At 46.0% G+C, this 24,930-nt stretch overlaps 2 protein-coding genes across 3 annotated transcripts; both read left to right on the forward strand.

The window, feature by feature from the left end:
* The first annotated feature begins 16,141 nt into the window (after nt 1–16,141).
* On the forward strand, nt 16,142–20,541 carry obi1 (ORC ubiquitin ligase 1). Its single transcript, XM_035524766.1, has 6 exons — nt 16,142–16,291; nt 17,633–17,768; nt 17,966–18,057; nt 18,205–18,423; nt 18,809–18,897; nt 19,081–20,541. Exons 1-6 carry the CDS (start codon nt 16,223–16,225, stop codon nt 20,138–20,140), a joined length of 1,665 nt encoding a protein of 554 aa, XP_035380659.1. The 5' UTR covers nt 16,142–16,222; the 3' UTR covers nt 20,141–20,541.
* Nucleotides 20,542–21,915: 1,374 nt separating this feature from the next.
* On the forward strand, nt 21,916–24,220 carry pou4f1 (POU class 4 homeobox 1). Of its 2 annotated transcripts, none has more exons than XM_026996046.2 (2): nt 21,916–22,217; nt 22,595–24,220. In XM_026996046.2, the coding sequence occupies exons 1-2, from the start codon at nt 22,095–22,097 to the stop codon at nt 23,576–23,578; spliced, it is 1,107 nt and encodes a 368-aa protein (XP_026851847.2). In that variant the 5' UTR covers nt 21,916–22,094; the 3' UTR covers nt 23,579–24,220. The 2 variants fall into 2 exon arrangements, with proteins under 2 accessions (XP_026851847.2, XP_026851848.2); XM_026996047.2 differs by having other exon boundaries at nt 22,601–24,220.
* The last annotated feature ends 710 nt before the right edge of the window (nt 24,221–24,930 follow it).

Here is a 24,930-nt window from a genome sequence, read left to right on the forward strand (position 1 = left end):
GCCTGCGGAACGCTGCCTAAGTCCCTTTGATCCGACTTCCCAGTCTCACATACTAGATTTTGTGTGAAAAGCTCTGCAGTTTGGTCCTCCAGTCTTCCGTCTGAACCTACCACTGCTGGTGACCTACGCGAGCTTTCACTTTATCTCTACATCCGCCAGGACCATATGATGCCATCTTCAGAGAAAGCCTGTTACCCTCACACCGTCTGTAAAACCTGGAAAGAGTGGGATATGATTGTGCATTTTCTGACAAGACCCTTAGCTAAGGAATACCCCCCCCCCCCGCCGCCCATCTGTCATCGCCCCGGCAACACTACATCTCATAATTAACATGAACTCACAGGTGCAGCGTGACAGTGTGTCCTTAATTAATAAAGTGTGCCTGTCAGGGCTCGCGCTGCCCCAGGCCCTGGGCGCTCGGCAGCGTAATCAGATTTAGGGAAGAAGTGCAGTGGACGCTTCCTCCCCACACCACAGGGGTGTAATGGATCAGATTAATAGGCAGCTATGAGAAGCAGGCTGTAACACACAGACTGATCTGGTTATAGGTGGCATGATGGATCCCACAGCCTGAGATTCTTCCCTCTCTACTCTGGGAGCCAAGGACGAGGCAGACAGTGGTGTTTGGGAGACGTTGGGACAGGCAGAGCAGCACAGAGATAGGTAGACCTGTGGAAGAACATACACAGCTGCTCACAGCTCTACACTTGTCCAAGGGACAAGCTGCTGTTTAGAGATAGCAGACACATTTGCTCAGTCTCACTCCTGTGCTGGTTTCGAGCAGTCTGATCCCACAGTCTGATCCCACAGCAGATGAACATGCCACTCAGGGTTCGCAGAGAGAAGAACGTTGATCTGCCACCACCTGTCCTTTGGCATTATGACATCAGGAGTGACCGTGTGACACGGAATTCTAGGAATCTCTGCTGGAAGCTGAGCAGAACCCGTGTCAGGACGGCCACAGTCCATCCTCCTGTCTCTCACGAGGCCTGCCAGTCCTACCAGTCCTGCCAGTCCTGCGTCTGGATCAGATTAGTCCGAGCACTTAGCAGGAGACATGGGATGGCAGTCCAGAGGAATATTTCACAGCCCGGCGTGTCACCGCGGCGATAAGAGCTCCTTAGCCAGAAGGACATTCCAAGATCTCAGTCCTGCTTCATTTACCGCTGTAAACAAGAACCTGGCTCAAAGTGTCTCGCATTTAATCAGGAACACTTAAGTGCTTTCACAGAAACTCAACAACTTTTAGATGAAGCCCTCTGTCACCCTTAAAATATTTATTTCAATATTAACCTTTGTACTGCATTTAAAACACTATCAACCCCATTAGAAGCTTAATACAAAGTTTATTAGTCACAAATCTGACCTGTGTAATGTTAAAAACATAACAATGCCAGATAAATTGTGGACGACACACTTCCTGTATCAGTCTGGGTTTACTTCAAATAGCATCTCTTGCTAAATGTCCCCGCATGCTAGACGCCTGTCTGGTTTGTTGATAACCCTAACCACATAACAGTAGCTTATCACTCTGCTAGTTAATTGGAAAACTATTAACATCTGTAGCTGATACAAATTAGACTATTCAAACAAGGAACTTGTTACTGCTGCAATACGAAAGAACAGGTCAGAGTTCGTCCTGCACAACATACCTCTCAGCAATATCATGACCGTGTAGATAGGATTTCTGGGTAATAGAGTTTATTGCTCTGTGAATGAGCATAGCTAGACATGTTCAAACCAGAGAGGTGTCTCACCGTAACAGGCACACTCAGTGTGAATACTGAATTATGGTGATGTCTATATTAAAGTGTACACAGTGTGAACACTGAATTACAGAGGTGTTTTTATTAAAGTGAACAAAGTGTGAACAGTGAATTATGGTGGTGTTTGTCTTAAAGTGTTGACTCAGTGTGAACACTGAATTACGGAGGTGTTTGTATTAAAGTGAGCACAGTGTGAACAGTGAAGTATGGTAGTGTTGATCTTGTGTCGTGTACATGTATTGTGACAGTCCTAATCATTTCAGGCTCCCCTTGAGACTAAGAACTGGTGCACTGGACAGTATTAAATGGGTCTTCATCTCTGTAGAGACCAGAATAGATTCCTTTTGAGCACTGCATAATGTATTTTAACCCCCCTGCCTAATTGTGACCTCTTAGCCTATTCAGATATAACAAACCATAAATCATTTGCTTCTAAATAAACCAGCTAACACAGAGTTATTTAAAAAAACTGCAGCACTGCTTAAACAGACATCACATGCCCTATCCTCGGAGAAGACTAACGTCAGACAATGTCTCCCTGCCGACAGATAGCAGAAGCAGAGACGCTCCACTGAAGACTAACACACAGAGCTTCTGCTTCACTTATTAAGAAAAAAGTCACATTTAAATAAAAAAAAACCCCGAGAGAAAGCGCAGCCTTGATTCTATATGGGCGTTGGCAGAATCTTTAATTACTGTTACAGAGTTAAGAATTGACCAGCCTCGGATATCTGCACAATGTCTCAGAACAAAGGGGCTGTTTAATGAAGTCTTATGATACTGTGAGCATCTGAAACAGAAAACAGAGTCTGGAGAAGGAGGAGTTCTAATTGTGCTGGACTGGGAAATGAACGCACGCTTCCATATGAAAACCAGCAGCATGCGTTATTACGCTAATCCCCAAATACCGCTGATTAATTATTGATGTATCGTAGGCCAGTCAAACGCAGCCGGCTAACGTTTCTCTGCTTCCAAACGGAAACTGGGGCAACGGGGCATATGCAGATATAATGACTGCTCATGCGCACACTTGTGTCAAAACGTGATTGTTCGCAATACCGAAGCGCAGAGACTTTGTGGAAGTTTCCACCCAACAAGCACAACGCCCACAGGCTGAGAAAAACACTTGAATATTAGATCATCCTAGAGTACAGTGACACAAGCCATAAAAATATTCACCTTATTACTGCAAATAGCCAGTGGTGTGTCTGCTTCCAAATGTGCTTGTGCTGTGAATCAGGTGAGTTTTTCTCTGCAGTTGTTAGAGAAACAGCACAAGGTCAGAACGGCTCGTATCTGTCGGCCCGTTCCACACAGATACACATCTCAAGGACCTTGTGCTCATCTTCGCTGGCCACAAGATCAATAACGGGAAAGCGAGACGATGACTCAGAACGTCTGGGCTTCCACGCCAGAGCACGAGGAAAAAGCAAAAAACAAAACAAAACAGACAAACAGCTGGTGTTACTAACGGAGAGGCAAAGACATCAGGCTGAGACCGAAGAGGGCCACATATGGTGCTTCCACAGTCTACCTGCGATGGGGTAAATATAAGTTAATGATGACTGAGGAAAGATTACGGCTCTGGGAGGGGATGCCTCGGAGTGCCGGTACATGCGTGGATAGGAGCCAGCCGTCTACATCACACACACACACGCACACACATTTATACACACACTACAGCTCCTCACTCAGAGATGTACTGATTATCAGGTGCATAAGAGTCAGCACCTAGCACACACCTGCCAGAGGCAGAGAGAGAGAGAGAAAGAGAGAGGGAGATATTTTTCTCAGCTTTGGGTAGCAGCTAGAGAACTGGCCCTAGGAAAGTCACATGCAGCTCAGAGCCATATGTTTCGCCTCTGGAAGGCAGGAATTCATGTTAACAAGTGTGTGTGCGTGTGTGCATGTATGTGTGTGGCAACTATGAGTGTAACATTAATACGTTAGAAAATTCTGAACAGGTATATTTAGGCAAGCATTCCCTTTACACTCCAAGAGGTAGAACTATAGAATCAAACCTCTATGGGATATTCTAGAGTCTACAGTATTACAGTCTTACTGTACAACAGTGTTAAAGTGCTACAGTATTACAGTATTGTGGTACTGCTGTACTACAGTGTTAGAGTGCTACAGTATCACAGTATTATTATATTACTGTGCTACACTGTTAGAGTGTGACAGTATTACAGTATTATGGTACTGCTGTACTACAGTGTTAGAGTGCTACAGTATCACAGTATTGTGGTATTGCTGTACTATAGTGTTAGTCTTACAGTATTAAAGTATTACTATACTACAATGTTAGAGTGCTACAGTATGTAGGCCACAGCCAACAGGGTGATGAGTCACTGCTTATGCACCATGAAATATTACTTCACTGATACTCATTTTGGGTAGAAAGTCACCAATGTTCAAGATAATTTAATGTGTAAAAATCCACCCACTCTCTCTCTCTCTCTCTCTCTCTCTCTCTCTCTCTCACACACACACACACACACACACACACACACACACACACACACAATACCTCTATAGGACTAAAATTAGACTAATAAAGTGTATGTATTTTCCCACATCAATTATAGCAGAATGCCAAAACCCAGCTGAAGTGTTCAGGGTAAGACCAAAAGACTCAAATGCACTCTGTCAGATGATTCCATCATTCATACAGTTAACGAGGGATCAATAGGTAATCCTCCCTGACTCTGCGTCTCCACCGCGTTCAACAGGCACATTAACTGCACTTGTCATTTACATCTCCATAACCAGGACGTCTTCTGCTGACTCACTGTGCACTAAGCACCTCCACAGTGAGCTAAGGTTACAGAACTGTTGGAAGCATCATTTCCAGGTCATGACCTCTGGAAACATCAATAGAGCAAGTCTGAATTAGGTTGGTTTGGTGAGCTGCCTGCCAATGATGAGCCCTGATAAACCACATTAGGAATGACCGGAGAAGAGACGAGCTCTTCAGACACGCCTGGTTACACGTGTTTGCGTGTCTTTCATTTAGAGTCATTTACACTTTACTGAAGAGAAAACGTCCATTTAAATGCGCCAAACATGACTTGGAGGTCTTCTCGTGATATTTTTTAATGTTAGCTTTGTAAATGTGCTCTGCTGTGAAAAGTTTATATTAATTTTCACTACTTTTGATCAAACTGGGTTAAAATGGATGTGTTAAATTTCACCTTTTCTGCTTACTCAGTTCAAAATGCAGAAGACTTTGAAGGCACTTTGATGTTTAACTGTTTATTTGATCACAACCAGCAGCACATCCAGTCTGGTGTCAGATTATACTGCACGCTTAGAAACGGAGTTTTCCCAGCCGGTAAACATCACACGCTGCCTGTGCCTTAATAACCTCTCTGTTCCACCTCCAGGTGAACTGCACATGAGCCACGTCAAGCCTCATACTGTATCACCCCTCATCACACCTCATACTGTATCATCCCTCATACTGTATCACCCCTCATCACGCCTCATACCGTATCACCCCTCATCACCTATCACACCCCATACTGTATCACCCCTCATACTGTATCACCCCTCACACTGTATCACCCCTCATACCGTATCATCCCTCATCACCCCTCATACCGTATCACCCCTCATCACCCCTCATACTGTATCACCCCTCATACTGTATCACCCCTCATCACACCTCATACTGTATCATCCCTCATACTGTATCACCCCTCATCACGCCTCATACCGTATCACCCCTCATCACCTATCACACCCCATACTGTATCACCCCTCATACTGTATCACCCCTCATACTGTATCACCCCTCATCACACCTCATACTGTATCACCCCTCATACTGTATCACCCCTCATCACGCCTCATACTGTATCATCCCTCATACTGTATCACCCCTCATCACGCCTCATACCGTATCACCCCTCATCACCTATCACACCCCATACTGTATCACCCCTCATACTGTATCACCCCTCACACTGTATCACCCCTCATACCGTATCACCCCTCATCACCCCTCATACTGTATCACCCCATATCACCCATTATACCATATCACCCCTCATACTGTACCACCCCATATCACCCATTATACCGTATCACCCCTCATAGTGTGAATGTATGTTGTATTTACATTTAGTCTTTTGGCAGATGCTTTTATCCAAAGCGATAACAGAATATTATAAAATATTATATAATACAATAAAATACTATATAATTAATATTATATAATACTATAATACTATATAATACTATAAAATACTATATAACACTATAATACTATATAATACTATAAAATACTGTAATACTATATAGGGCTATAATACTATATAGTACTATATAATACTATAATACTATATACTAGAATACTATATAATACTATAATACTATATACTATAATACTATAATACTATATAATACTATATACTATATAATACTATAATACTATATACTATATAATACTATAATACTATATAATACTATATACTATAAAATACTATAATACTATATACTATAATACTATATACTATAATACTATATACTATAATACTATATAATACTATAATACTATATACTATAATACTATATAATACTATAATATTATATACTATAATACTATATAATACTATAATACTATATACTATAATACTATATAATGTGAGTTGGTGTGTGCAAAGCCCCCAGCACCCCCAGCAGGAGAGAGTTCTGGGATACAGGAACAGAACTCCAGCCAAACAGGGACTTACAGACTTAAGGGAGCTCAGATTCCCACAGATGTCCTCAGATTCCCACAGATGTCCTCAGAGTGTTTAGTCCATTTATGGATTAACACTCAATCCTTAGCATCTCTGACTCTCTCTCCATGTATCTCCTGCCCTCCAAAGACACACACACACACACACACACACACACACACACACACACACACACACACACACACACAACTGCACACTGCCTGCAGCCTCTCTCTCTCTCTCTCTCTCTCTCTCTCTCTCTCTCCCTCTCTCTTTCTTTTTTCCTTTCTCTCCCTTCATCTCTCACTTCCCCTCCCCCCTCCCTCCTCTCTCCTTCTTCACTTTGTGGAACCGGACGTTGGTAGGTAGACAGCTGTAGGAGGTCAGAGGTTATGTGCTGCTCCTGCAGAGATAAGCAGGCTGGACCGGCGCTGCACTCTGCTACATGCAGCTGCGGAGGTTAATAGAAATGTATCGACAAGAAAACAGTGTGCTTACCCAGGTCCTGCTGCAAGACAATACCCCGCAGTCCTGCAAGCAGATGGGCAGGGTGGGGGCACAGCGTTACAAATGAACAGCATTTTATAGCTTTATAGCTGGTAATGCAGGGGCCAGTCCATTAGGGATGAGACCACTACTATCCAGATGCAGAGATTAACTGACTCTGATCAGTTTAGCTAACATCTGTTTAGCTCTCCTGGTGCTTTATTAATGAAAACCTTTACAGGCCAAATGTGTTTTGTTTGTAGTCAGATCACTGCAGTCAGATCACTGTAAACAGATCACTGCAGTCAGCTCACTGTAGACAAATCACAGTACAGTTCACTGCAGTCAGATTACTGTAGACAAATCACAGTACAGTTCACTGCAGTTAGATCACTGCAGTCAGATCACTGTAAACAGATCACTGCAGTCAGCTCACTGTAGACAAATCACTGTAGAAAGATCACTGTAAATATATCACTGCAGTCAGCTCACTGTAGACAAATCACTGTAGAAAGATCACTGTAAATATATCACTGCAGTCAGATCACTGTATCGTTGCTATGGACAAGGACCCTTTCTCCACTCTTTGAAAAATGCGGGGCTATGTAGCATTGGGCAAATGTGGGCGGGGCTATGTAGAGTCGGGTAAACATGGGCGGGCTATTTCAGGTCACATGACATGAGGAAGGTTTGACTGACAGCTTGCAAGAGCGAGATGGATCATGGGACAGACGCCCCGGCCTCTGAGACCCAATCACTTTACAGGAAGTTTGTGCCAGTAGGAATTTATGTCAGTTTCTGATTTGAATTCTAAAAAATGTTTACGAGTGCATATGTGTTCCAGTTAAATCAGTTTAAGACATCGTCACTAAACAGTTCGATTTTGTTGTCGGTATCTTCCTTTGTGCGCAACATGGATTTATCTTTTTTTAAACATAAATGCATCCACTAAACAGTAAGTGCTGAGTGCTAATGTGTGTATGTGTGGAAGTGTCGGCACATGGGGGCTCTGGAGGTCATGAGTCTACAGTAGGTTCTACTCCTGAATTAAGACTAAAACACTAAATATCATGAAACTTCAAATAAAGACTCAAAACATGCCAGAAAAGACATCCAGCACATGCTGAGAAACAAGTCTGATTCCGGTTCCTGCCTGGGAAATTATAAAGCAGGTCATTCAGTAGACATACATCACGCACGACACATCGTCACATGACCCTTCACTCCTAGTGGACAGGTCCACTCGGGTGCGCCCGGTCGCGGCCGGTCACGCCCGGCTGTGCGGCACTCAGCCCTGACTCCTAAGCGACCCTGATTATGAGGAGTGCGGTGTGTGTGTCCGCGCGGCCTCTGGAGGGAGGTTGAGAGGGGCCGGCTGGCAGCTCTCCGGCCTGGACCGCACTCTTATTGGCTCATTATTCAGGCGTGGTACTGCTGGGCGCTGTAACAGGCTGGTCACTAAAGGACCAAATGGTTACCATTAACTGGAGAGGCCGTGTTTTTATTTGTTCAAATGTTTCTGACCATGAAAGCACAGTTCAACAAACCCTCTGTGTCGCTGCTCTGCTGACGTGTTTATTATTTTCTCCCTCTTTGTGCAGATGGTTGTATAAATAAAATATTCTCACGCCTGATTAATTTACGGTAGCACAGAATCAGACTGAGTACAACCAGACAACAGCACTAAATGCTAACTGCTAGTACGACAGAACGGAGACTCCGCTGGCTGAAACTCCGGCCTGCTGATCACAGCACTGCAGCTTCTCAGGTTCAACGCCCAGTGAGGAAAATTCAGCACGAGAAACTGTACCCTGGCGAGCTGCAATTTCAGAGTTTTGTGTGGAAATAATTAGCCTGCTTAACATGCCATCTGGGCCGTGCGGCGCTGGCAGGCAGTGGGCACCAGATGCTGCCTGGCTAGCCCCGCTGCTGTGGCACGCTGCGGGCTGACGAAGCCGCGGCTACTGCCGCCTTCTCTCCCCAAACGCTGCTGCTGGAAACCGGAAACCTCCCCTGAAAGAGGAGAAGGGGAGCCGTTATGTTCCAAACGCTGCATTAGGAAACTCGTTGGCTTCTGCTAGCGCAACACACGCAACATCAACTACAGTGTTGGAATCTTGGAACTTTTGCTAATTAAAACCGCTGTGTGAATTTAGGGCGGGTTGTTAGGCACCTCGCCTGTTTTGGCTGGTGTCATCTTAACGACTGAACTGGCTCGCACACCCACGCAGGAGAGATCGTTGCCTCTCAGAGCTTTACTGCACATTACACCCCATTTAGTGCTCAACTGCTGCACTTACAACAAAACCTCCCTGATTATAAAACCCAACCGTCTCCTCCCAAATCTGTCTCGTTATCAACCATGAGCAGACGCCTTTTAATTCCACATTCTCCCGGCGAGCGGCCCAGTGACAAACAGGCTAACATATTTGTGCAATTGGAAGACGCCTAGACAGTAACTTGATAAGAGTCTGAATTTACTCGTTGAAGTAAAAAGTTCCTGAGATCAGCATCACGTGGGTGTGGTGAGTCCCGGCAGAGCAGAGAAACTGTATCTGCCCTGGAGGAGCAGCCGTTATCACGGGGCCATCGTCACCGGCTGATAGCGCAAGGCCATATACAGTAACAGCAGCAGCGGGAGATCCAATATGAGGATCAATGGCCAGGACAACAGTATTCCTGTTAACCCTTTCAGTGCCTCTAATTCCCCGCTGGACGACAGCGTTCCTGTTAACCCTTTCAGTGCCTATAATTTCCCGTAGAACGGCAGTACAACAGGACTATAGTACCAGGTCATAAGAAGCTATCATATAATAAGTCTTCTTATACTCGGGGTTAAAGTGTAGAGAGTATTGGTCCATAATAATGAACTCTGCAGAAAAGAGTGTCAGACAGATCAGGGTCATCAGTGGCAGAGCCGCGGGACAGGGTCTGTCCACTACGACCTCTGTCCCGCTCTGTCCCGTACAATACAGCTTCTGTACTCTCTCTCGGCTTGGTTTGCAATGCAGATTGCGTGTGCACACGTGTGTGTGTGTGTGTGTGTATGTGTGTGTGTGTGTGTGTGTGAGTGTGTGCATGGGGGGTGGGCGTGTGCCTGGTGTGAGCAGGATGTGTGAGAGTGAGAGAAGCAGGGAACAGAAGAGAGAAAGAGATGGAGCAGTAGAGAGAGTGAAGCCCCCCAGGAGACAGACCATAGCCTCCTGCAGTGGTTCCCTCGTGGGCAGAGAGAACAGTAATTGCCAACAGACGCTGTCACACAGCACATCAGCCTCTCAATGTAGACTAGATAATGCATCACTCCATGGTCAAAACACTCCTCTGCTCACTCCAGCTAGGGTGCTATGTCACCCGAGCCCAACAAACAGATGTATATGATTTTAAAAGATAATTTAATTATATATTGATATAATTGATTTAATTAGATATTAAAATATTTCAATATAACTATGAATGATTAATCAGAGTTGTTCAAACTGCGTAGTCCTGATATGCAGTTTACTTCCTAGTTTGTCAAATCTCAAATATTTAATGTGAATAATTTTTCTAGTATAATCTTATGAAAATAACTAATATGTTCTGTAAATATCTATATTATTATTTAGCACTTTTTAACCCAATTCCAATTTATTTTGTTTACATTTTTGATGTATTTGTTGCTATCATTATAATCTATTATCATGCCTGAATTTTAAATTGTATATAATTTTAACGTTTACTATAAATACAATGCTAACAATGCACTTCCATGCACACACAAAAATACATCAGTTGAATAATCTTCCAGGCTTACATTAAGTGAGAGGAGTTCTGATCCTCAGGACCGCAGGCTCAGTCGGTCCAGGCTCTCTACAAGTCTTGTTTATTTGAACTGAAAACTTTACTTTTACATTTAGTTACAATATTGGTCAATATGTAAATTAAGAAGTTAATTAAATTTTTCATTTTATGAAAGTTAGCAAATATTTTTTTCATGGCCTGACAAATTAAATCTTACAGATTTTTTCAAGTAACATTTTTTAAGACAGAGACAACCACCCTGGTAATAATTACTGAAAGGTTAATAATTACTAAAGGTAAATTCACACCGTTGTAACATCAAAGCAAAGCCACACTGCCACACAACCATTACAGCAACACCTGTTCTTCACCTCCAGCTGGAGGGACATGTAGAGTGTCTCCGGGTGGAGAGCTGGGTGGAGCAGGACAGGTGTGTAACCGCTGTAGTGCTGCTCTTACCTTCTGCTCCGAGTGTCTGTGGAGGTCAGGACCTTCGCAGAGGAGGTGGCTCACCTGGTTCCTGCAGAAGACGGCGTCGCAGGCCGGGACAGCAGCCTACCGCCGCCGTGCGGAATGGCCAAGCCAGAGAAAGCGGGAGGGAGCGCACGCACAGGCTCAGGGTGCAGGGCTAGAGGCTCCGTGCCGGACAGGAAAGGAGCACTGGACTCCAGAAGCCTGGTCGTCTCCTTCTGCTTCTCCCTGAATGAAAGCAATCCTGAGACACAAAAGGGTAATGGGATCTCAGCTCCTGAGATTTTCCCTTTCTTAATCATGTTCATAATTAATTCAAGAACATTGATAATTTCATTACATTCTTTTTGTCTTATCAATAAATGATGTGCCTGCACTTTTGGTCTTGTGTACGGGAGAGAGAGAGAGAGGGAGAGAGAGATGGAGAGAGAGAGAGGGGGAGAGGGAGAGAAGGTAATACAGTACTAAGAGCAAGAAGAGATGAATACGATACAAACAGCAAAGTGGTAATTATAATCTTTGACCAGGCCACTGGCAGCACAACATGAAGTCAACTGGTCACAAATAATTAATAAGCCCTTATGGTGTGTGTACGTGTGTGTGTGCGTGTGTGTGTGTGTAAGAGTATGTATGCTTGAAAACCAGATTAACGTCTTGAATTTATGTTTTGTAAATGAAAAATGTTGCATGGTAAAAAATGCTGTGAAAAAAAGTATTGAGGCTGAATTCCAACTTCCTTTACACATCAAAATATTAAAACAAATATACTACAAGCTTTAGTTGAACTTTACTGTGGTAGATTCAACTGGTCAGACTGTAATCTCCTCTATTCAAAGACCTTTTAATTACAAAAACACAATTAAATCTAATTTAATTAAGAGAAAACACCATGAGAGGAAAGAGAGAGAGAGAGAGAGAGAGAGAGAGAGAGAGAGAGGGGGAGAGGGGAGAGAGAGAGAGACTGAGGAGTCCAGGTCGAGTCAGAGGAGATGTGATGCATTTATACACAAGTGTGTGTGTGATGTCTGCAGTGTTTAACAGGTGTGTGTGTGTGTGTGATGTCTGCAGAACAGACTGACCCCTTAGACAAGAAAATTTGTCACAAATGATAAAAGAACTCAATTATTTTAAAAATGGACAAAATATCTGATTATCCTGAACTCAATTTGTCTGCCTTCAAAGTTGAAAAGAAAAAATAAACATCAGTATGCAATTTCCCCAAAGCGATATTCCGATTCTCAGGACCGAGGGATATGGAGAGGAGGGATGAAGCAGAATGATACTGGGGCAGTGACCAATGACACTCAGTGGGCGGAGCTAATCTGATAACAAGCCTGGATAAACTGTTGTGTAAAGGGGGTGTACAGAGTCACTCAGAGCCGATCAGGGATCAGTACCTCTGCTGCTTGGACAGATGCTCCCTGAATTCAGATAATTGTGTAACTGTGCTCAGAGCAGACACACTGACTCTCACCAATGTGGCAGTCACCAGAGAACTGAGTTACAGTCTAGCAAGAAGCAACAGAGAAGTGAAGAACCTCCATTACTGTAGGAGGCCCATCAGTCTGAAGGATCTGTACAGAAGAAAGCGTATTTATGTCTCGGCTGCGCTATTCTCTCCGTCTGTGATACAACCGGCTCAGTGTGAAACAGCCTTAATAACATCCTGGTTGAGGTGTGAAACTGAGGGGTTATGCTTTAGCCTAAGTTAAGATGGTGATACAGGGTGATCATGACAAGTTCGGGAATTTTATTCCCAGTTTATTGGACACGTGCTAACTGTGTTTTAGGTGATACCTGACGCTGATCTCTCCACTACTCTCTCATACCTTCACATTTCCATTTCCATTTCTCTGCTCTCGGGTGCCACCCTGTCCTGATCCTCCCCCAGATGGGCAGGAATGGGATGAAGGGGTAGACAGGGCCAGTGGAAGACAGCATTTCTATAACAATCCCCCATCTCTCCCCCAGGGCCCTTGAGAGTGGAAGGGTGTGTGTGTGTGTGTGTGTGTGGGGGGGGGTACCGAAGACCCTCGCAGGTTGAGAGGGGCCGCAGGTGCTCTGTAAAGGGCCAGACACACGACAGACCTTCAGGCCAATAAAAACCACACATGCACAGCTCCTCCTAGCACTGCTCCCTGTGACCGGTTGCAAGGAGGAGTAAGTATGATACGGGAGGAGGAGGAAGAGAGAGGGAGAGAGGGAGAGATTCAGGGAAAAAGAGGCTCACAGACAGAGAAAAAGGGAGAGACAAAGCATGAGAGTGGGACAGAGAGAAATGCAAGTAGCTCCCCGAGTCTTAAGAACTACGATGACAACTCTTGCTTTGCATTAAAGATTTGAAAGATTCTTTTGTTTTGCATTTGTCCTGGAGTGAGCTAGGCTGCTCTGAGGTGACATCACTTCCTTCTCACGTTTTGACCTTCCTCGGTTGAGATGCGACACTACACACTGCAGACCACGTGAGTCATGTGTGTAGCGCTAACGAACAGATGAACCCTGTGGAGGTTTTAATGGGGTTCTGTTGGAGTTCCAGCTGATGAACTCTACCCTGCCGAGACCGAGAGTTTAGGGGAGGATCCCACTGGTACAATCTGTCGCCATGGTGCTCTCCTCATCACCACAGCGATCGCTGTCAGAGGCAGCACTAATCAATACGTTCCACCTGCAGGTGACGGGGCAAAATGTCTGAATCGCCCCAAGAGTTCAGCAATGCAGCGCTATGGTACTTCTGCAGCGCTGAAAAACACCTGTCACACCAGTGGTGTGTGTGTGTGTTAGGGATCAGGCAGGGGGGCAGGATAGAGGGAGCGGACCAGAGATGAGCTAATTAATGTAATCATTTGTCAGTGGTTTGGCTTTATGGAGAAAAGGTCACCCGGTCAGCGCAGGTGTTGGCGTCTCCACGAGCAGCTCTAAGGCAGTCTAAACCTTTACCGGCAAAATGGTAAAGATGCCATTTTGCCATGGAAGCACGGCAGGCTGCGCAGGCCTGACACACAGGTCACGCGCCCACTCCTATAAATCACCCAGCCAGGGCGAATCTGTCAATCCACGTCATTTATAGGATGAAAAATAGCAGCCAGGATGAGATCAATAGAGAGTGGGGTCTCTACCAGCTGGGATTCATTGACTGTCACCAATGAATGAGTAAACCATTACAGAGCCACTGTCTGAAGGAAGGAGGAATATGCTCATCAGATCAAAGAACATTCAAACACTGTTCGTTTCTTTATGAAGGTGCTGGATGGCTTTTTATTTGCACAGAGAATGAGTGTTTTATTGACACATTACAGTATGTTACAGTATAAGTTTGCAAGTTTCCAGAATGTGCCGTGATGGAGTTAATGAGTCAGAACAGACAGCAACTTTCTGTGGCAGTAGAGCTGCACACACACACCCGAGTGGGTAAATAAACCAAATCTCAACTTTGTTAGTAACGTTTGTAAGAGTGGGAACCCAGTGGATAAAAGTGGCATTTCAGTGTACTGAGGGGATATACGCATCATCATGATGACATCATACTGGATGACACCAGGTTTATATGGGAAACTCGGAAAACACTGGAAAGGTAGAGAGAGAGAGAGAGAGAGAGAGAGAGAGAGAGAGAGAGAGAGAGAGAGAGAGAGGGAGAGAAACAGAAATATAACAAGAATTAACTGCTGGAAGTAGGAACAAAATACAAATTCATATTATGTAACACACACACACACACACACACACACACACACACACACACACACTTTCTCTATTCATAACTGCATATATTTGTGAGGATTCTGTATTACCATGAATACAGTACAGGCAGACACAGACATTCAGAATGTATCGTTCATAATCTGCCCAGATAAAAACTATTTAATTAAACCAAATTTAGTTTGTCCATCCCTGGTGCACCTTTAAGCTTTTCAGCGCTTTGGAATAACTTCTGGTAAAAAATATGTGATATACAGAAATTGTATATATTTTTCCTGTGCTTCATATCAAAGGGTGCAGTTTACTAATGATTAATTATAATGTACAAAAATACATTGTAATAGTGTGTGAGTTTTAAGTAGATTTTAGTTGTGTAGCCTCATACATTATAGACTTTGCTGACTAAACCGAAATCAGAAGCACTGACTCAACAATCTCGCGTTTCCACGCTGGTCTCCAGAGGAGCTGGAGGTTGAGTTGCTCCGGTCTACACGATTTAAATTCCTGCTAAACCTTCCACGTACATTTAAACAGAGAATCCACGACACCAGCACATTCCTGATACATTAGAAACCTGTACTTTGAGCAGTTTTCTCTGGCTTATTCTTATGAGTTAGTGCGATTTTAATTTAATTATTTTTGCTTGAGACTAATTTGAGGAACGGGCCTTTTAGTCAGTTTAGGATTTCACCACAGTCGTTTGGCACAAGGTGTCACAGGGTAATCACAGGTGTCTTAAGAACAGTAAGTGTGACTGAAGTAGCTAGAAAGTGGACAAAGCTAGTGTGAGTGCGAAAGGAAACCATGCACTCTTCAGAGGTGCAGCCTGTAGTTTTCACACAGCCGCGCGGTAGTTTAATGCCGAGGCACAGCTGTAAAAATGACAGTAATGGAGTTGCAGCATCGCCGTTCAATCAATGGACAACGGTGTTTCCCAGCGGTTCAGTTCTAATATTGGTTAGTCCATAACAGCGGTCTGTAGGGCCGTGTGCCACGCACCGTGGCGATGAATCGGGAGCTCCGCGCCTCTGACGCCACCGGCCATCCCGTCTGCTTTACTCCTTAAGTCACGCCGTTTCTTCATCATACGCAAGAGGCACCAGAGTCATCGGCTTCGGGTTACCCGTATTCTCTTAAATGCGGTTCGGCGTCTCAGCGACCCAACACTCACCGGAACGGAGGCTACCGCCGCCTCTCCGGGTCACTACAGGAGCGTCCCTACGGCTCGCCGTAGCGCGTGTGGTCCCTCCGGCTCGCCGTAGCGCGTGTGGATCGTAATTTGGATTTTGAGACCCAAACATGTCGCGCGTCCAGAACGTCACTCTGTCGCTCACGTTACCGATCTCGTGCCAGATTTGCCTCGGAAAGGTACCGAAACTATCAGTTATTGACTTGGGTTAACTACCCCGGCTAAGGGCTTTGGGTGAGTTAACTACCCCGGCTAAGGGCTTTGGGGTGCGTTAACTACCCCGGCTAAGGGCTTTGGGGTGCGTTAGCTACCCCGGCTAAGGGCTTTGAGGGTGGGTTAGCTACCCCGGCTAAGGGCTTTGAGGGTGCGTTAGCTACCCCGGCTAAGGGCTTTGAGGGTGGGTTAGCTACCCCGGCTAAGGGCTTTGAGGGTGGGTTAGCTACCCCGGCTAAGGGCTTTGAGGGTGGGTTAGCTACCCCGGCTAAGGGCTTTGAGGGTGGGTTAGCTACCCCGGCTAAGGGCTTTGAGGGTGGGTTAGCTACCCCGGCTAAGGGCTTTGAGGGTGGGTTAGCTACCCCGGCTAAGGGCTTTGGGGTGAGTTAGTGGTTTAGCTACCCCGGCTAAGGGCTTTGAGGTTGGGTTAGCTACCCCGGCTAAGGGCTTTGAGGCTGGGTTAGCTACCCCGGCTAAGGGCTTTGGGGGTGAGTTAGCTACCCCGGCTAAGGGCTTTGGGTTGAGTTAGCTACACCGGCTAAGGGCTTTAGGGTGAGTTAGTGGGTTAGCTAACCCGGCTAAAGGCTTTGAAGGTGGGTTAGCTACCCCGGCTAAGGGCTTTGGGGTGAGTTAGCTACCCCGGCTAAGGGCTTTGAGGGTGGGTTAGCTACCCCGGCTAAGGGCTTTGAGGGTGGGTTAGCTACCCCGGCTAAGGGCTTTGGGGTGAGTTAGTGGGTTAGCTACCCCGGCTAAGGGCTTTGGGTTGAGTTAGCTACACCGGCTAAGGGCTTTAGGGTGAGTTAGTGGGTTAGCTACCCCGGCTAAAGGCTTTGAAGGTGGGTTAGCTACCCCGGCTAAGGGCTTTGGGGTGAGTTAGTGGGTTAGCTACCCCGGCTAAGGGCTTTAAGGGTGTGTTGGCTGATAACAGTTAATTAGCTCATTGGTTCTGATTGGCTGCTTTGATAACGTACCTAAAACTAGACTGGTTAGCTAAAGGAAAAGTTTAGCCTGATATTTGAATTCCTCTCACAGATGTAAACCAGGACTGGGGTTAGTCCCTCGCTAGGTAACATGCTAGCTCATAACTAAGCTCAGCTAGCGGACCATCATGGGTCTTTCCATATTGAACTGTAACTAGTGTTAACCAACCCTGCTGGAGAGTGTCTCTCTTTGAAGTCTTGCTATCTAGCTGTATTTCCTTTATTTCAGAACACAGCGTTCAAAATGTTTTGCCACTTTGTACTTTTTGAAAGGTGTTAGTTTCATTACACATACAACATTTGACTCTTAACTTCTAAAACCCACAGGTTCGCAAACCCACCATTTGCTGTAATAACCACGTGTTCTGCTTTGGCTGTCTTGACGTCTGGCTGAAGAAGTCGAGCCAGTGTCCTACCTGCAGAGTGGCCATAACTCCCGAAAATCCATGCCGAGAGATTATCGGTAACGATCTGCTTGCTTTAGCCTGTTAAACCCAGATGAGTTTGTGGTAGAATTAGCTAGAATCTATTTCTCTGTTGTCTGCTGTTTGTTGATATGAAAAATGTATGTTAAAACGTGTTTGTATGCATGTGTACAGAGTACGTTCTGCATTCTGATTTGCCTTATAATTCTCTCGCCTCTTCTGTGTGTTATAACAGGTGCAACAAATGACAGCGACTCAAATGAAAGCTATTCTGTTAAGAAGTGTCTCAGAAAGACCCGTGGGGAATTGTTACTGCGAGAATATGAGGTGTGGAGCTTTTTTTTAATGTAACCTCTCAAGCTTCACGCTTATGGGGTGCCTTTGTGAGTGTTGCTGTTTTAAGTATGTAACAGAAGCTAACCTTTTCACATGAAAGAGGCCCTGTTATGAATCACTGGATTGTCTGTCTTGCAGGAGGAAATCGAAACCCTCCTGAAGGAGAATGAGAACCTGAAGACCAAAAACTCAAGCCTTGAGGCACAACTGAACACTGCTCTAGAACCCAGCACCGTCCTGGTGTCTCGGAGTGAGACTCCAGCCGACCACAGCCTTCTGGAGGACTCGGCTAATAAGCTCAGAGCTGCCAGTGATCTCTGTAAGAAACTCAAGCAGGATATGGACAAGCTAAAAGAAGTAAGAGCTTGACTTTCCTTAAGTTTAGACAGAAACATGGCGCTTTGTTAAAGGTAATTGACTGGTCATTTAGCCAGTATTGCACCAAACACTCCTGATGGGCTGTTTATTGAGAGTGGACCTTTGGCTGTGGAACATCTGCCTGGCTGTAATGAAATAACTTTGCTCCCTGTGCAGCTGTGAGGCAGGCTCGTGTGTGTGTGTGTGTGTGTGTGTGTGTGTGTGTGTGTGTGTGTGTGTGTGTGAACTTTCACTGACCCCGTCCCTCTCAGTGGAAAATGGTTGCTGCTGCACAGTTCCTCTGTGGCTCCTGTTGGCTTTGAGACCATCTGAGTTGCTTAATCAAAAGATTTCTGGAGTGAAAAACCTGCGTCTTGTCCCTTAGGCCAACAAGACCCTGCGGTCCCAGAATGTCGACCTCATCCAAGGAAACATGCGCTTGAAGACGGAAGTGGAGAACCGGTCTCCTCAGAAGTAAGACCTTCCCCCACAGGTAACGGGGGGCTTAACCATACACATAACGAGTTTTCTCGTCAACTGTTTTTGTTTTATGAATTTAAGAGAAGGGTATGTATTTTTGTGTGTGTAGAGAAAGCAGTCTCGATGCATGCGTGTCTGACTGCGTCTATTCCTGCCTTGCGTGTGTTGTAACGTCAGGTTTGGCAGGTGCACAGTTGCAGCTCTGGAGGCGAAGGTCCAGCGTTATGAGAGAGAGCTGAGCCAGCTGAAGAGAGCCCTGGAGCGCAGCGACACCTACATAGAGGAACTGGAGGCGCAAATGGCGGCCAGCCGGAGGGGCGGGGCCCCGGCCACAGAAGGAGCCCAGGGGAGGAGCTCTGCCTCTGTGGAGCGGCAGGGCGAGGGGGTCCAGCGTAGTAGGATAGCCACGATGCGGAGGAGTTTGAGCGAAATGGAGGAACCTTCGGTCTACACCGACTTGGACAGGAAGTCAACTCCGATGGGTCTCCCGGATGGGTGTGGCTTACTCTTGACTACGTCAGGCATGCATCGTGGGATGGGCCTGTTGTGTGGAGCTGGGGAGGAGGCACTCCAGGATGCTGGCATCCCCTCCACCCCTTCCACACCCTCGTCCTCCCTCAGTTGTCTGAGCCTCAGGAGTCCTGCAGGTCGTGGTGAGGCCAGACCAGACACCCCACGCCTTCCCTACCTCCGCCGGCTCAGGTTTGAAGACCGCGGTATCGCGGTCGGCATGCAAGGCCCAGCGACGCCGGCCGAGGGCACATTATGGGGAGTCTGGCAGGACCCCTGTACGTCCCTGAGCACGAATAAGGCCAGATGTCCACCGAGCGGGGACAGGCTTGCAGGACACAGCCAGGACAGCATGGATGCTGCGTACCTGGACAAGATCTCTGAGCTGGACTCCATGATGGCTGAGTGCGAGGGCTCCAGCAGCCAGACCTCTCAGCCGCCTCTGGCGTTGCCGGAGTTCTGCGTTCCCCTGACAGCAGATCGGGGGGCTGGTGATGACCTCTTGACTGACCCATTCACGGTGACAGAGGAGCAGACCATACCCACAGCACGTGACCTCAGCGAGGCCAAAAACCACGCCCCCTTCAGCATTCCAGCATGGCATGCTGGGAGAAGCAGCGCAGCGGCTGGAAAGGAAGCAGAGGCTTCTGGTGAATCCAAGAAGCGCAAGAGTGCTGTTACCTTAGCAACCTGCAGTCCTTCCAAACTGTCCAAGATAAATAAATAAAGGGAGATATGTGAGATGATGATGGTGTGCCAGTCTGCAGGCCGGGTTGATTCAGAAGGGCGATTCACATTAACTACACCAGGAGATTAGCTCCTTTGGAAATGATGCCTCACTGCTTTTTCTGCGTTTTAGGACATTATTACCTTTTCTTAGCAGTTTGTTTCTCATTTTGTAATAATGTCAGCTGTATGTGTGTTAGATGTTGGGAATGTTCTGCTAGTACAGCTCTCACCGTGATGAGTATTTTAATACAGTCATAGCAATGACTTTTATTTGTTCTTTAGATGAACTATAGATGTTCTTATGTTTTTATCTAAGTGTCCATCATGTTACATAAGCGGGCTGTCTAGCTGTAACACTTTAAACTCTACTAAAATAAATGTAATGACTTTAAGAACTCATTAAGTGATGTTCGTTGGTAATTTCAATGTCCATAAATGAATTTTTAGTGTTATGACGGTTTTTTTTTTTTTAAATAGCAAAACTAGATTGTGTGGTTGCTTCTAGGTATACTTATACTTCACTGTTAAAGCCCCTTAATGTTTGTAATAATTTAATTTGCAAGTTTCGCCGACCCCCGACATCCCCACTCTTGGAGCTGCATGAAGGCGCGTGAGACAGAGCTGCGTCTACGGGTCCTCGTGCACAGCGCGAGTCATAATTGTTAATAGTGGGCGTGGTCTGTGCTCTAATTAGTATCAGCCTCGTGCTATCAGATGGCAGATAACTGCTAAACAAATTGGTTTAATATCCACCGTAATCTTGTACATAGTCTTTTAAGAAATTAATTAATTTAAATGAAGCGACACTTCATTTGTTCAAACATTCCACGGTTAGGCAATTAAACTTTTATGTAATGATTAAAGGTTGGTGAAATATACATGATACCGTTTCATTTGCATAATAAACCAAGGTTTTAAATGCTGCTACCAAGCCTTTCACTTCAGATCTCGGCAATAAGCCTGCTTAATAATACTGAATAATAATATAATAATAGCAGGGTTATCTGGCCTATCCGGGCAGGCTGGAGATCATGTAGAATTTGAACAGCGTTACTGAGTGATGAGCTCGGGCCTGCGTTGAGCTGTGCGCGTGACAGCCTCCCGTTAACCGTCCGCAGCGGGCGGGTGAGCTGTGCGCGCTGATAAAAGCGGAACGCGGCGGCCACATTACTTACACTGTCGCTTCCTCGTGCTCTTCTTGGGCTGCCCAAATAAAATGGCATGTTGAGAATACCAAACCATGACTTTTTGCGAATCCGTTTTTCCCCACAGACAAACCCAAACTTTTGTTTTGTCATAATTGAATTTAAAAATTCGTTTAATCGGTGGGATGTCACAAATAAACGTTGGAACGGGTTATTATTCAAAATATTATTTAAGAGTATGAAAAAGTGTTTTTATTATCAATGCATTTGAGAGTCTTTTCGACAGGCCGGATTGATACGTAATTATGCTGTAAAAGGTTACACTGTTAAAATGACATGTCCGTAATACATTTACACGCCATAAAATCCATGGGAAAAAATTCACGCATGCGCAACCAGTCCACAGGTGTGGAAGTCGCGCTGGGCCAGTCCGGTGTGCAGAAGAAGACAAGACGTGAGGCGCAACGGAGACACGAGAGTCAATCGCGCTTGAAGCAGCCGTTCTCTCTCGGGCTGTGGCGTTCAATGTCTCGCGAGAGAAGGCGCGCTCACTTGACGAGATGTGAGGGGCTCAGGTGTAAGAGCGCTTCTCGAGCCCAGCGCAGCCATACAGGAGACAGATAAGCGCGAGCCATACACGGCAGGCGTCCTCGCTGCACCCGCTCGTTGCAGCCTTCTCAAACCGCCAACCACTGCATCCGGAGCGCCCGACAACCTCGAACTTTCTGCACTTTTTTTTCCTCGAGCCTGTATTTTTTCCTCCTTTCCTCTGCACTTTAGCTCTTCGGGGAGGGATCGCTCGCAAACATGATGTCCATGAACAGCAAGCAGCCACATTTCGCCATGCACGCGACTTTACCTGAGCACAAGTACACGACTCTGCACTCGAGCTCGGAGGCTATCAGGAGAGCCTGTCTGCAGACTCCACAGGTAAACGAGCCCAAACTTCTCTCGCTTTTCTCGCTAGCTGAGTCGCACGCGAGCTCGGTAATAAGCGGCGCTGCGAGGCACTTTCTGCCACGCGGCGCTTAATGTTTTTTTCATGTATTCCACGGCGATCCGCTGAATTCTTGTGATCTTTTTTGAGAGCACGCTCACAGAAGACTCCCGCTTCATCCTTTCCGAATGAATGTTTATGACCGCGAGCTTGTAAAAGGAATGTTCTCTATGTATTGACAGCGCTCCTCGCATGCATGTTCTCACTCTTCTTTTTCGCTTTCTTCTTCTCCGTCTCTCTTTTATTTCTCCCCTCGCGCTCTCTGTCTCTCCCTCTCTCTCTCTCTCTCTCTCTCTGTGTCCGCGTGTAGCTGCAGAGTAACATCTTCGCTAGTCTGGATGAGACGCTTCTGGCGCGTGCCGAAGCGCTGGCGGCCGTCGACATCGCGGTGTCACAGGGCAAGACGCACCCGTTCAAGCCCGACGCCACGTACCACACGATGAACAGCGTGCCGTGCTCGTCCACGTCCACGGTGCCCCTCGCGCACCACCACCACCACCACCACCACCCCCATCACCCGCACCACCAGAATCTGGAGCCCCCGGACCTCATGGACCACCTCAACTCGCCGTCGCTAACTCTTATGTCCAGCGCGCACGAGGGTGCCGGGGGCGGCGGAGGAGGCGGCGGCGGGGGGCTGATCTCAACGTCCTCGCACGCGCACTCACACATGCACGGGTTAAGCCACCTCTCCCACCAGGCGGCTATCAACATGAACTCGCCGCTGACCCACCACGGCCTCTTGCCGGGACACCACAACGGCGCTCAGGGCGCACCGGGACTCGCCAGTAACGGACTGGCTTCCATCAACGACTCGGACACGGACCCGAGGGAGCTGGAGGCGTTCGCGGAGCGCTTCAAACAGCGGAGAATCAAACTCGGGGTGACGCAGGCGGACGTTGGGAGCGCGCTGGCAAACTTGAAAATTCCTGGGGTGGGCTCGCTCAGCCAAAGCACGATCTGTAGGTTCGAATCTTTAACACTTTCGCACAACAACATGATCGCGCTCAAACCCATCCTGCAGGCGTGGCTGGAGGAGGCGGAGGGGGCCCAGAGAGAGAAAATGAGCAAACCCGACATTTTCAACGGGAACGAGAAGAAGCGCAAGCGGACCTCAATAGCGGCGCCCGAGAAAAGGTCGTTGGAAGCTTACTTCGCCGTGCAGCCGCGGCCGTCCTCGGAGAAAATAGCTGCCATAGCAGAGAAACTGGACCTTAAAAAGAACGTGGTGCGAGTTTGGTTTTGCAACCAAAGACAAAAACAAAAACGGTTGAAATTTTCAGCTGCTCACTGATCTTACGAGAACATTTTTTGACTGAGTTTGGGGACCAAGGATCATACAAACAGCGCTTTCGGTCTGCTTTCCACGCAGTGGGGTTTCGTACTGGTGCAGTCTTGACAAATAAGAGCATTCTTTTGGTTTATGAGGCGTCTTGTCCCATCCGTTGGTTTTCACAGTACTGGTGAATGTGAAGTATGCAAATCGCAGGTAATCCGGACGAACTACTTCCGAAGATGTTCCGAAGAGAAAACTGTCCTTAAGATCTCAGCGATGCCTTTTCCAAATCATCGCGAGACTAGACACGTTGAAATTTATTTTAGTGAAGTATGTTTTTCCCCCCAGTAACTTTTGTTTTAATCGATGAAATAGCCATTGAAGGATTACCTCATACCCCTGTCTTGTTTTAGTTAGTGTCAGTTTATATAGAATTTAATTTATTTCCGTATTTGTGTATTTATTCATTTATGATCGGGAACTGCTGTGTTTGGAAATTTATTGATCTGTCAAAAGCAGATTCTGTTTATCACCGTCTGAACGTTATCGAATGTTATCATGCAGTGTTTAAAACGTTATCTCTGATGAAAACAGAGGAAAAAAACGAGAAAGACAGAACGAAAGAAAAGAGGAGAGTCTCTTTTAATTTATGAGTGCGAAATAAAGGTGGCAACCACCGCTTGTATTTGTTTTGAAATTGCACTGAAATCTATTTCCTAATATTATTATTTAGATCGGTTAGAAATATTGAAATGCTTTTGTATATATACGTACAAATGACACTTTCTCACGTGCATAAATCGACTCCCAATTTCTGCAAATCAGAACAGACTAATTTTATCTGTCAGTGGCATTTTCATACGAAAGTTCCAGTAATAGATCAATAACACTAGCATGTGTCCGGTAATTATATTTACATTATGATGGAGCAGAATCCAGAAAAAAGAGAATTTCTTTTTTTGTATACTTTGGTTTGCAGTGCAAACATTCTATGCATTGAAAAAAGCACTACATAGAATATCTACCGGTAGACCTTTGTGGATGGTGTAAGTCACTGTTTAATGCCTGTTTTCACATAAAGACACAACGTTGTTTGTCGTGTTAATTGTTCAGAAGAAAAAAAAAAGTTGTGTAAGTAGTAATTTATTTTGTGCACAAGTATGTTTACAAACAGCGGCCACGTGCATCATGAGACGTCTCATTGAGTCATACCTGTGCACTGTCCGGCAGCCGCGTGATGTTGCGCGCGGATCCCCCTCTCTGTTGTCCTTTCGTCCTCCTTTCTTCTGTTCTGTAAGCCAAATCCAACTCTGTGGGGCGCGCGTCCCGGTAATCTTCTAAATAAATGAAAGAAAAACAAAACGGGGCTG

Source organism: Electrophorus electricus, chromosome 3 (genome assembly GCF_013358815.1).
Source record: "Electrophorus electricus isolate fEleEle1 chromosome 3, fEleEle1.pri, whole genome shotgun sequence".
NCBI classification, from domain to species: domain Eukaryota; kingdom Metazoa; phylum Chordata; class Actinopteri; order Gymnotiformes; family Gymnotidae; genus Electrophorus; species Electrophorus electricus.